The sequence below is a fragment of the Pecten maximus genome, chromosome 9 (assembly GCF_902652985.1).
Source record: "Pecten maximus chromosome 9, xPecMax1.1, whole genome shotgun sequence".
NCBI lineage: Eukaryota > Metazoa > Mollusca > Bivalvia > Pectinida > Pectinidae > Pecten > Pecten maximus.
The window spans coordinates 19703737-19716594 of NC_047023.1; the positions used below are offsets into that span (position 1 = coordinate 19703737).

A 12858-nucleotide genomic window follows, 5' to 3' on the forward strand; every position below is an offset into this window, starting at 1 on the left:
CATAGTATATTTTTCACCCACATTTCACCATAGTATATTTTTCACCCACATTTCACCATAGTATAACTTTCACCCACATTTCACCATAGTATAACTTTCACCCACATTTTCACCATAGTATAACTTTCACCCACATTTCACCATAGTATTATTTTCTCTCACATTTCACCATAGTATTATCTTCTCTCACATTTCACCATAGTATAATTTTCACTCACATATTACCATGGTATCATTTTCATACAAATCAAATTCCACGTACCTGTGTTAGTATCATGACTGATACAATATAAGTTAGAAATGAATGTGGCCTATCTACAATAACCTGTGTATCTATCCCCAGTGTACTAGGCCTATATCTAAATGTGAGTCTGTCTTAGTCACCAAGTAAATATATTGCACTGACCCTCTATAGAACCAACTACATAAAATAACTTATATGTAAAGTAAGTACACAGTATTTACTACACAGGTGAGCATTTGTTTACCTGTATTTTGTAAGCACAAATGTATAACTACATGAGTTAAAGAGAATCAATCACAAAGTCCAATATATAGCTGTATATAGTGACAAGTGTATTAGTACTTTTTTTGTTTGGATCCTTCAAATTGAATATAATAAACAAAACATATAACTGTTTGTGAAAGTTTAAAAGAAATCAAATTTACCTGTATAACTAAAATATGTTATGATATTAATAATTTAACAGGAAAGGGAAAATGCAGATCCATATAAAAATGCCTCTAACCTTAACAATACTCCCCTAAATAAAGTCTAACACCAATGTGCCACACTAACCAACTGAGTAACCCAGTTACTATATCAACCAAGGTCAGTTCCTCTACAATACTCCCCTAAACAAAGTCTAACACCAATGTGCCACACTAACCAACTGTTACCCAGTTACTATAGCAACCAAGGTCAGTTCCTCTACAATACTCCCCTAAACAAAGTCTAACACCAATGTGCCACACTAACCAACTGTTACCCAGTTACTATAGCAACCAAGGTCAGTTCCTCTACAATACTCCCCTAAACACGGTCTAACACCAATGAGACACTGAGTTACCCAGTTACTATAGCAACCAAGGTCAATTCCTCTACAATACTCCCATTAACAAAGTCTAACACCAATGAGCCATGAGACCTCAAATTATCATCTGTAGGTATATTATAAGAAGGTGACAGATGTAACAGGCATTAAATAGCCACTGACCTCTGACGATAGAAACATCATATTACTATAGCAACCCATTCATGGTCCTATTGAACAACACAAGATGACAACAGCAATCTTAACAACCGTCATTTACCTCCAAAAACATTCCATATGACCCTAGTCAGTTGTCTCCCTTGATGTATGTCTAGGTACCTGGATGAAAGCTGTAAACTACAGTACAATTCCACACCTAGACCTTTTTATGAGAAATTACTGGATAATTGAATTTTAAATTCAAAATTTCAAAGCCTGCTGGACTCTACGATTGGTGCCATACAAGGAAATATTGTTGATATATCAAAACATCAGTTTAAACTACCTCTAAAAAAAACAAATGAACATCTGGTCAAACCACTGTTAAGCATGATAAAAAAGTGCCCCAGTACACAGTTAAATACCAGAGAGTGGTATGTTAGTCTTTTAGATTTGTGAAATAATAATGGAATAATGTTTCCTTGTGATTCTCTTTATATTCAATCATTTCATCCTGTGTAGAAGTTTCAAAGACTTCACATAGGCGTATCCCTATCAATGTAAAGTGTATGAATCTCTCAGGCCTCTCAAATGATACAGATTACCTTCTGACTAGGAATATAATACATATCAAGGACTGACATGTATCTCATAACAAAATGTACTTGTTGAAAAGATTTCTTTTTTAAAGGAAATCACATAACCGGTAATCTATCACCAGTGTTTCCACATTCCTACGAACTGACATTTCATAACGATGAGGAAATGACAGGATCACCACTGTTCAACCTTCGTTCTGATCAACATCTAATAAGGACATCACTTGATCACCACTGCCTCGACCTTCCTTCTGATCGACTCGATGGCTGGCCTCCGACAGCTTGTGCTATTTCATCTAAAAAGCTGTAACATAAAGTTTTAAACAAGAAGTTATTATATAGTAGATGATATAGGTCAAGTACCAGTCAACTGGATCATACATACAATACAGATGGTGGAAAAGTAGATAGGGGTTTGTGTAAGCAGTATGTATACTGGTAGTATTACTAGAGTGTATACACGGAGCCAGATAATGAAATATGGGCTGCTATACATATGAACTAGAGGTATCGGATTGTGGAAGTAGTTTTTCCACAGAATCGTATTCCAAGGCCCTTGAGAATTTGATGTTTGATACACTGAGTCACTGACTCTTGAGATTTTGATCCTACTGGATGCCCTGTACAATGAACTTAAAAAAGCTAGATCTATATTGACTTCAGAGAGATATCATATAACGCTTTACAGACTATTAATTCCAACCAATTACTAATAATTTTATTAGCACACAACGTTTTCTTTAAAATGGTCATAGCTTCAATAACAGCTTTTGAAATCCATGTACCTTTTAAAGTTGTGTACTGTGGTTCCTCCTAGAACAATCCTCACCCCAGGGCTTGATCTGTTCAGGGTATGGACTGCCAGTGCCTCTTCATATGTAGCGCCACCTATCATAAATACTACAATATCCTGGGGCCTGAAATAAAGGGTAGATAATATAAAGGGGAGACAATTACGGCTATCATAAATACCACAATATCCTGGGGCCTGAAATAAAGGGTAGATAATATAAAGGGGAGACAACTACGGCTATCATAAATACCACAATATCCTGGGGCCTGAAATAAAGGATAGATAATCTAAAGGGGAGACAATTACGGCTGTCATAAATATGATAATATCTTCAGGCCTAGAAAAAAAAGTGTCAGATAAACTGAATGGGAGACACACTATACCCTGGGGCCTGAAAAAAGGGGGTAGATAATCTAAAGGGGCAACAACTATGGCTATCATAAATATCACAAAATCCAGGGGTCTGAAAAGGGGCAGATAAGCTTCATTAATGTCACAAAAATAGAAATAAAGGGAGACAACCAGTACTACAGCTATTACAACCACCATAATATCCTAAAAGGAATGCAGATAAGCTTCAATTCCATCACTGCCCCAAGATTAGATAAGAAATAAAGGGTTAACAAATACACATATTATAGTGTGGGGCCATGTGTCAAAGCTAGAATTTAAACTGCTTATTAATTTACCAATAATTTAAGAAACAAAATGTATACAAATGACCTTATAATCACAATAACAACCATTAGTGTAGTTTCTGATATACATACTTATCTCTTAATTGACCTGTGCCCAAATAAGGATAGGCACCCTCCTTGAGCTTGCCCTTGATAAGCTGGTCAATGATACTGTACATTAGGGGTTTATGTTGTGTGTAAACATTCTCCACTCCCTGAAAATTTAAACATGTACTCAGTAAAACTCACTTTTCCTTTCTTAGGGCCTGTATTTTTCACATCATATCTGATCTGGCTACTTTCTATAAACACATCTTTAACTGCTAATGATGAAAGAGTGGAAGATATGCAAAATTAAAAGTAAATAAACATACAAATGTTATTTAAAATCATAATGATATCTTACTCAACTACAACAAACATATCTGTGAACAACTACACTGATGGAATTTACCTTTAAACCTTTAAGGAACCTCTTGGTAATGGCGACTGGGTCCTGATTACCAAACAAATCACTGCCACGAGCTTTCCGTCCACCATACTGTAATACTGCATGAACCATCTGTTGGAATAGAAATGTATCCTCGTTCATCTCCCACTTCAAAATGAAGTCATATCTATTTTCATAATCAGTAAAATTGAAGATCCTGGGTATATTTAAGGAAATTAGTAAAATGATTTTCTTACAAACTGTTTCACAGTATTTTGTTTGATCTTTTTTTCTAAATTCCACGCACCATTCTGTGTTTTTCGCTGAGACCTTTCCTGCGTAGGACTTCCACCAAACCTGAGACGTCATTGTTACTGTGACTCTCGTAGCGCAGGGCATACAACATCACGAGACGTAACATATCTAGTTGTGGTGTCTTGTCTCCACTAAGTAAACCCTTGATTTTCTACAAAACAAACCAGTATAAAATAAGTGATCTGTGTATATGTAAATAACCCCTATATATATATTGATATCATTTGATGCTGACTATATCAGACATGTTGGTCAATAATTAGTGTAAAAACAAAACATTTCAACACTTCTGAAATAATCTAATTCTTTGTTCAGGTTGAAAACAATGTATGCTCATTAAAAATCTAGAAATTTTCTGTCTTTTATCTTACTTTTGAAAGAGTCGACAATTTTAACCCAGGTACCACTAAAGTATACAAGTGCACATTCTCAATAATAAACCTTACTGGATAGTAGACAGGCCTTGAATATAGCTAGTCTGAGGTTGCTTTTTGGTGATTATCCATTAAGACTTCTAAGGCCTATATTGATACAATGTATGCAGCTCTTATATCTGAAAGTGTCAAGCTTAAGTAAACAAAATGATTTATCCATGTGTCCCAGTAAGCCAGCTCGTGCGACCTCTAACCTGTAGACAAGCGGAGTGGTCTCCCTGACATGCCAGTTCCTGCTCTGTTTCGGACACCTCTAGTAGATTGATCTTACTGACGAGTCGGGACAACTCCCCCACCACCGTCACAGTGTTTAGCTACAGCACCAGACATCTTTTTGAACTGGGGGTACGTTTCTATAAAAGCCTGAAGTAGAAAATCAACTAGGATTTAAGCAGAATAATTTTATCTATATAGTTCCAAAAATAAGCCATGTGTGAGATGAAATAGTTTTATCTAGCTTTGTATGCTACTCTGCTACCATGTATACATTTTTCAAACAAACCTCTTTGGAATCGTAAACAGCAGAATTCTGAGGAGCAATTTAATTCCAAGGTTTTCTTTACTATCATAAAGAAGACAATTCATTCTTTTTGTTCAGTTTCCAGATGGATGTAGTAAGTACCACTTCAACTGTGTTTAAATGCACAATGACAAACAAATAACAATATGTATACAAGTTATACCTTCATGTCAGCTATAGATTCCACCTTGGCTTGACTTTTGGATTTTTTCTGGAATTCTTCCATCAAGTCTTTGATGTTTGTTCCTATTTCTCCAAAATTATTGTACATATTCTGAAAACAGAGACAGAAAGCTGCAAACTGGAACCACTCCCTCACACCTGATTATCTGGCTAAAGAAGGCTACTTGACAACTTAATACATGTACTTCTTGTTTGAGAAAAGTGTGACAATATCTGTTCAATCAATAAACAAGGCAGTAAAAGATTGGTAAAATATTTCCTTGTACAGTACATTCATATATGTTATATGAAGATACTTACACATAGGATAGGATATGGACAGCTAGATGAAGAATCCAGTGAATGCTTTAAAGGTTGTGATTTCAATAAATAGATCCATGTTGATTTTTTTTTTCGATTCTTAAAAATCCCTTTAAGTCTGACTTAATGTAAATGAACAAGCCTGAAATTTCGGATGTGTGTAATTTTACTGAATACTTTCTGAGAAAAAAATTGAAAAGATGTTAGCATGTGGTACACAAACCACCTTGAAATAAAAGTGAAGCAACTAACTTACATTTGCATAAAATTCATCGTGTTCAGCAGAGAGGACGACTTCCTGTAAATCTTTGGTGACGCCTGGTATGTGTGACAGGTTGATTCGGTTATTGTTGATACCCAATAACTCATGGACCATAGCTTGATATGTCCACTGTAATGGACAAAGGAAAATATAAATTCCCAACGATCTACTTTGTAGGTATAAATTAACATATAATATTACACCCCCTCTTCACTGACACATTGTGACGCATTGTGGCCTGGCTGTCTCCTCAGAATTACTGTGAAATGGTGATCTGCACAGATCAATCCATCCAATGGGACTCTAGGTATTGATTATAAATACATGTAAACATTTTCTATCAAAAGTAGTAGTGAATAAGACCTTTGACCTATTTACCTAAAATAATTCCAAAACAAGCATTTCCAACAAGGAAACAGGGAAAAAAATTAATTTAGTTGACAAGAAGTGATACATAAAGTATATATGCCTAATTAAGTAAGGGAGTGACGGGGTCGTCACATCTAGACAGCAATACGCTATGTATACCTGATTAAGTAAAGGAGTGACGGGGTTGTCACGTCTAGACAGTGATACACTATGTATACCTGATTAAGTAAGGGAGTGACGGGGTCGTCACGTCTAGACAGTGATACACTATGTATACCTGATTAAGTAAGGGAGTGACGGGGTCGTCACGTCTAGACAGTGATACACTATGTATGCCTGATAAAGTAAGGGAGTGACGGGGTCGTCACGTCTAGACAGTGATACACTATGTATGCCTGATAAAGTAAGGGAGTGACGGGGTCGTCACGTCTAGACAGTGATACACTATGTATGCCTGATAAAGTAAGGGAGTGACGGGGTCATCACGTCTAGACAGTGATACACTATGTATGCCTGATAAAGTAAGGGAGTGACAGGGTCGTCACGTCTAGTTAGTGATACACTATGTATACCTGATTTAGTAAGGGTGTGACAGGGTCGTCACGTCTAGACGGTGATACACTATGTATACCTGATTAAGTAAGGGAGTGACGGGGTCGTCACGTCTAGACAGTGATACACTATGTATACCTGATTAAGTAAGGGAGTGACGGGGTCGTCACGTCTAGACAGTGATACACTATGTATACCTGATTAAGTAAGGGTGTGACAGGGTCGTCACGTCTAGACAGTGATACACTATGTATACCTGATTTAGTAAGGGTGTGACAGGGTCGTCACGTCTAGACGGTGATACACTATGTATACCTGATTAAGTAAGGGAGTGACGGGGTCGTCACGTCTAGACAGTGATACACTATGTATACCTGATTAAGTAAGGGTGTGACAGGGTCGTCACGTCTAGACAGTGATACACTATGTATACCTGGTTTAGTAAGGGTGTGACAGGGTCGTCACGTCTAGACGGTGATACACTATGTATACCTGATTAAGTAAGGGAGTGACAGGGTCGTCACGTCACGTCTAGACAGCGATACACTATGTATACCTGATTAAACAAGGGTGTGACAGGGTCGTCACATCTAGACATTGATACACTATGTATACCTGATTAAGTAGGGGAGTGACGGGGTCGTCACGTCATGTCTAGACAGCGATACACTATGTATACCTGATTTAGTAAGGGAGTGACGGGGTTGTCACGTCTAGACAGTGATACACTATGTATACCTGATTAAGTAAGGGAGTGACAGGGTTGTCACGTCTAGACAGTGATACACTATGTATACCTGATTAAGTAAGTGAGTGACAGAGTCGTCACGTCATGTCTAGACAGCGATACACTATGTATACCTGATTAAGTAAGTGAGTGACAGGGTCGTCACGTCACGTCTAGACAGTGATACACTATGTATACCTGATTAAGTAAGGGAGTGACAGGGTCATCACGTCTAGACAGTGATACACTATGTATACCTGATTAAGTAAGGGAGTGACGGGGTCGTCATGTCTAGACAGTGATACACTATGTATACCTGATTAAGTAAGGATGTGACAGGGTCGTCACGTCAAGACAGCGTTACACTATGTATACCTGATTAAGTAAGGGAGTGACAGGGTCGTCACGTCTAGACAGTGATACACTATGTATACCTGATTAAGTAAGGGAGTGACGGGGTCGTCACGTCTAGACAGTGATACACTATGTTTACCTGATTAAGTAAGTGAGTGACAGGGTTGTCACGTCAGGTCTAGACAGTGATACACTATGTATACCTGATTAAGTAAGGGAGTGACGGGGTCGTCACGTCTAGACAGTGATACACTATGTTTACCTGATTAAGTAAGTGAGTGACAGGGTTGTCACGTCACGTCTAGACAGTGATACACTATGTATACCTGATTAAGTAAGGGAGTGATGGGGTCGTCACGTCTAGACAGTGATACACTATGTATACCTGATTAAGTAAGGGAGTGATGGGGTCGTCACGTCACGTCTAGACAGTGATACATTATGTATACCTGATTAAGTAAGGGAGTGATGGGGTCGTCACGTCTAGACAGTGATACACTATGTATACCTGATTAAGTAAGGGAGTGACGGGGTCGTCACGTCTAGACAGTGATACACTATGTATACCTGATTAAGTAAGGGAGTGATGGGGTCATCACGTCTAGACAGTGATACACTATGTATACCTGATTAAGTAAGGGAGTGACGGGGTCGTCATGTCTAGACAGTGATACACTATGTATACCTGATTAAGTAAGGGAGTGACGGGGTCGTCACGTCTAGACAGCGATACACTATGTATACCTAATTAAGTAAGGGAGTGATGGGGTCGTCACGTTTAGACAGTGATACACTATGTATACCTGATTAAGTATGGCAGTGACAGGGTCGTCACGTCTAGACAGCGATACACTATGTATACCTGATTAAGTAAGGGAGTGACAGGGTCGTCACGTCTAGACAGCGATACACTATGTATACCTGATTAAGTAAGGGAGTGACGGGGTCGTCACGTCTAGACAGTGATACACTATGTATACCTGATTAAGTAAGGGAGTGACGGGGTCGTCACGTCTAGACAGTGATACACTATGTATACCTGATTAAGTAAGGGAGTGACGGGGTCGTCACGTCTAGACAGTGATACACTATGTATACCTGATTAAGTAAGGGAGTGACGGGGTCGTCACGTCTGTCTAGGATCAGTAACACAGGAGCTACATCAGTCTTCCTGAACTCAAATAATGCTGCCTCCTTGCTAATTGTACTCTAAAACAGAAATAAAATCATCCATGTTTTATTTACAGAGGAGCATTTGGGTAGCATCTAAAACACATTTTCAAGAGTTCATGACCTAAAATATTCATGCTGATACTGTCTATGTATGAATTCTATTAAAGATGAAACTATTAAGTGAAGGTATTAAGTGAAGGTATTAAGAGTGTAAAAAAAATTATAACAAGGATAATTGCAAGTTAAAGGTCTGATATCAAGCTTGTCCTAAATATTCTTCAGAATTCAGTGTCTGGTGAGAAGATAAATAAAACAAATTACGATTGTTCTAAACATCATTACCAGGTAAATAATTGAGTTTAGATTATCCTGTTTCCATGTGGCCTCATCATAACATAAACATTGCGTGCACAGGATTGTGGTCCCATCAAGGGAGAGGAGACCAAGCCAATAAGGACAAATAAAGGTTTATGTGTTTAAAATTACTCTCCTTCCTAAAGGGATTTAGGGACTTATCCGTATAAGATTATGAAATTAGTAAAAACAGGCTATTTATCAAAGACATTGGCCTCTTGCATTTGTTGCTTACCCTAATGTTCTCTGCCAATCTGCGGGCCATTTCAGAGGAGTTCTGGTAACGAATCATAGGACATTTCTTCAGGGACAACAACACAGATGTCAACCCCTGGGTGGTCCTAGTGAGGGCTGTAGGGGACCAATTAAGGGCCTGCAAGGACACAACATATCAGTTACACTGGCTGTTTACAACACAGTTCAACATCTTACATGAATTACGTTGAAACAAAATTTTGTTATGACATTAAAAAAAGAAAATAATTTACCTGACTACAGCCAAGAATGTTCATTGTAAAGAGATGTGGATTAACAGCTATGAAATCACCAAAAAACTCCTGAAAAAGAAAGATATCAATGACATCAAGTCCAACATTGCTAATCCTTAATGAATGAATATACAAGTTTTAAATTTTACTGAATGTCAAAGATTACTTTGCTACACCCTACTCGTACATATAATTTGATGACAGAAAATGATTGGAGCTTATAATTATATCAAATCCCAGAAATCTTCAAAATGAAAAATCATGCCATAAATCATCAGCAAAAAAGCAGACAACTAATATAATGATAATGTATACCAATGCAAGATTAATAAATATTTTGGCGTGTGTTACTTTTATTAGAGAAACCTCATTCTGCAGACAGATGGAAAGATGGATACTCTGAATCCAGTTCACTCAGAGCACTAAACATCATTGTGGGTGGTATAGAATGAACAATGAGATTGATGAAGAGAGTTTTTCTAACCTGGACTTCCCGTACTACTTCCTGATCATCCGCCTCTGCCAGAACTTTCACATCCTGTTTACTGATCACATTGCTGAAATCTGGTCCATAAAAATTCAAATATAATAACTGTTATAACCTACACATTGTCAGTCTTTAAGTTAATTATATAACAAAACAATTCTAAGTTTATGTATATTCTTGTATATCTTTCCTTCAAATGATCGATAACTTTCTTTGTACCATTGAATTGAGATAATTTTGAACTATATTCTAATAAAAAATGATTTCAGTGCTTGATTTTTCTGATAATTTACAAGACCTCCAATACCTGTCTATTGTTGGAGTGAAATAGTAATGATCATATATTCCAATCTAAATAATCATCACAATATGAAATATCAGGTATGCCTAAGTGTAATACACAATGATATTAAAATTAACTTACATATATAATAAAGACCGTATTTAGGCAATCTAAGTTCCTGTGCTAGAAATTCTACATTATCTCTCGTTGGTCTGAGGAAGCATATACACTTTAGATGCTTCATGGTCTCTCTTGCAGAGTCTATCCTCTCAAACAAGTAAACCTCCTTTTGTAGAATTTCTGACTGGGCATACACCATACTCACAATACTGGTCTGAAAGATAAAAACAGAAAAAGTAAGGAACATCCTTTTGCCATGAAAACTGCTTTTCAGTCTAGGGAATGAATGTGAGGTCTTTGATGAAAATCTCACAGAAAAAATAAGGAAAAATCCTTTTGCCATGAAAACTGCTTTCAGTCCAGGGAATGAAAGTGAGGTTCTTGATGAAAATCTCAGAGCCTGGTCTTTTCTTGTGCAGTCTGAGTAGATGTGCGACAGTGCCAAAGGCAATCAGCCATTGAAATGCGAATGCCAAAGATATGAAGTTAATTATATATATATAAGGTTACCCAGAAAATTTTAAAACTCTAAAAGCTCTGTGGTGCAATCTGGAATATTTCAGGTGGATAATTTTGTAATACTTTATCTACTGTTGTTTTAGATTGTTTATGAACATACAATTATGTTGAGTTTTTCACAAAATGTAATTTTTTGTTTTATGTGTGCTTCTTATAAGATTTGAAGGAAGGGGGCATCAAGTCAAGTATGAAATTTTGACTAGAGTAAATCGATAATGTAACAACTATGTGGAACTAAATGGGTGTTTTGGGATAAATAAATATCTCGTTCATCCCTTTATGTAAAGTAGGTGTTATGTCTACTCCTATAACAGAAGAGGCCGCTGTCGGCTCTTTTTCTATCGGATATGATTTTGCCGACTGCGACAGCGCCTGTCAAAAGTATCTTGCCGTGTAAAACCTCTAACATTGTTGGAGTAGTGTTATGTCATACCTGATTTTATTGTATTTGCAACAAAATCTGAGCCACACCAAACGTGGTCGGATAATTCCACTTTTTCATATAGTAGTGCCCTCTGGCCCCACACCAGACATGGTGTCAGGGCTAGTGGAAACTCAGGCTAATTTTATATACAATGTATATATGGCTCTATTGATCACCAATATTCAAACACATATTTTCATACCAATAGAAACTAAATCAGATCCTGTAGATTATTGGAAGTTGTGTGACTAAAACTTGAAACTGGGCACTGCTTGTTCATTGTGTATCTAGTAATTACAACCCGATTAAATTCATCATCCATAATTAGGCCTTTATACTATTTCCAGTATTCAGAATTCACGATATACATAGACTTTGATAGACATATCATAGATATGTATACATAAATTGCATTCAATTCGGGCTGTTAAATAGACCTACAGCACCAGATACATGTACAAGCGCCTGTGCACCGGGTGATCATCAGGTGATCGCCGGTGGTCATATTCAGCTGGTATTCTGACGTTTCACGTATCGGTTTCGTGTTGTAATGCTTTAAAATGCTTACGGTCTCTTTGTCCATTAGTAGGACTTTCATTCCTGGGCCACTTTCGTCAATCATCTTACTGATATACTGCTTTACGGCAAGTATCACGTTCATTATGATGTTTTGAGTGTTTACTTCCACTTCCACGACTGTTAGGTGTTGTTGACTTAAAAACGGAAGTAACTTGCCATAGCTTCCGGATTAATTTATCGGAATAGAAATGCATATCAGACGAAACGCAACGAAGATTTGAGAATAGTCAGAAAAAGTGTCTGAAATTTTATTCTTGTACCTATCTATTCCTTTTTTCTTTCTCTCTTTTCCTTTGCATACATTTAATGATAGTGTTTTGAATGATTTTAGTTGCCTTTTCGCTGTTTTTATTGTAATGAAAAAGTTCGGTTCAGCATGAAATTAACATGCAGAAATGCATGCAGAATTATTTACTTACTGTAGAATGTACATGCTGTCTGTAATCTATGTCACGTTTAAATCATTTTTCAAATTTGTCATCTATGTACAGGTTGTCTTATTTATCTAGAATCACAGAAGGTTATGTTTCTGACCACAGTTACCCCTCGGTCAGTTATATATACATCCTATAGCATGATGCACCATGCAGATACATGTATACTTTTGTATATTTGGTGTTTGTATCTTCATATTTTGTTCCTTTTCTTCTGCTGGATTCATGTACACTTAGTCAATGCAATATCTTCCGTAGGTCACCCTGATACATGTATACCCATACCAAA

The 12858-nt window shown here is 37.1% G+C and overlaps 1 protein-coding gene across 1 annotated transcript; it reads right to left on the reverse strand.

The window, feature by feature from the left end:
* Positions 1 to 545: 545 nt before the first annotated feature.
* Positions 546 to 12265, reverse strand: LOC117334359 (vacuolar protein sorting-associated protein 45-like). The gene is given in 15 exon segments (XM_033893936.1): positions 546 to 2096; positions 2578 to 2709; positions 3356 to 3477; positions 3717 to 3824; positions 4000 to 4158; positions 4636 to 4746; positions 4748 to 4804; positions 5125 to 5235; positions 5701 to 5835; positions 8807 to 8917; positions 9471 to 9608; positions 9724 to 9792; positions 10208 to 10287; positions 10635 to 10827; positions 12125 to 12265. Coding segments are annotated over 15 exon segments (1695 nt in total). The 5' UTR covers positions 12218 to 12265; the 3' UTR covers positions 546 to 2020.
* Positions 12266 to 12858: the final 593 nt, after the last annotated feature.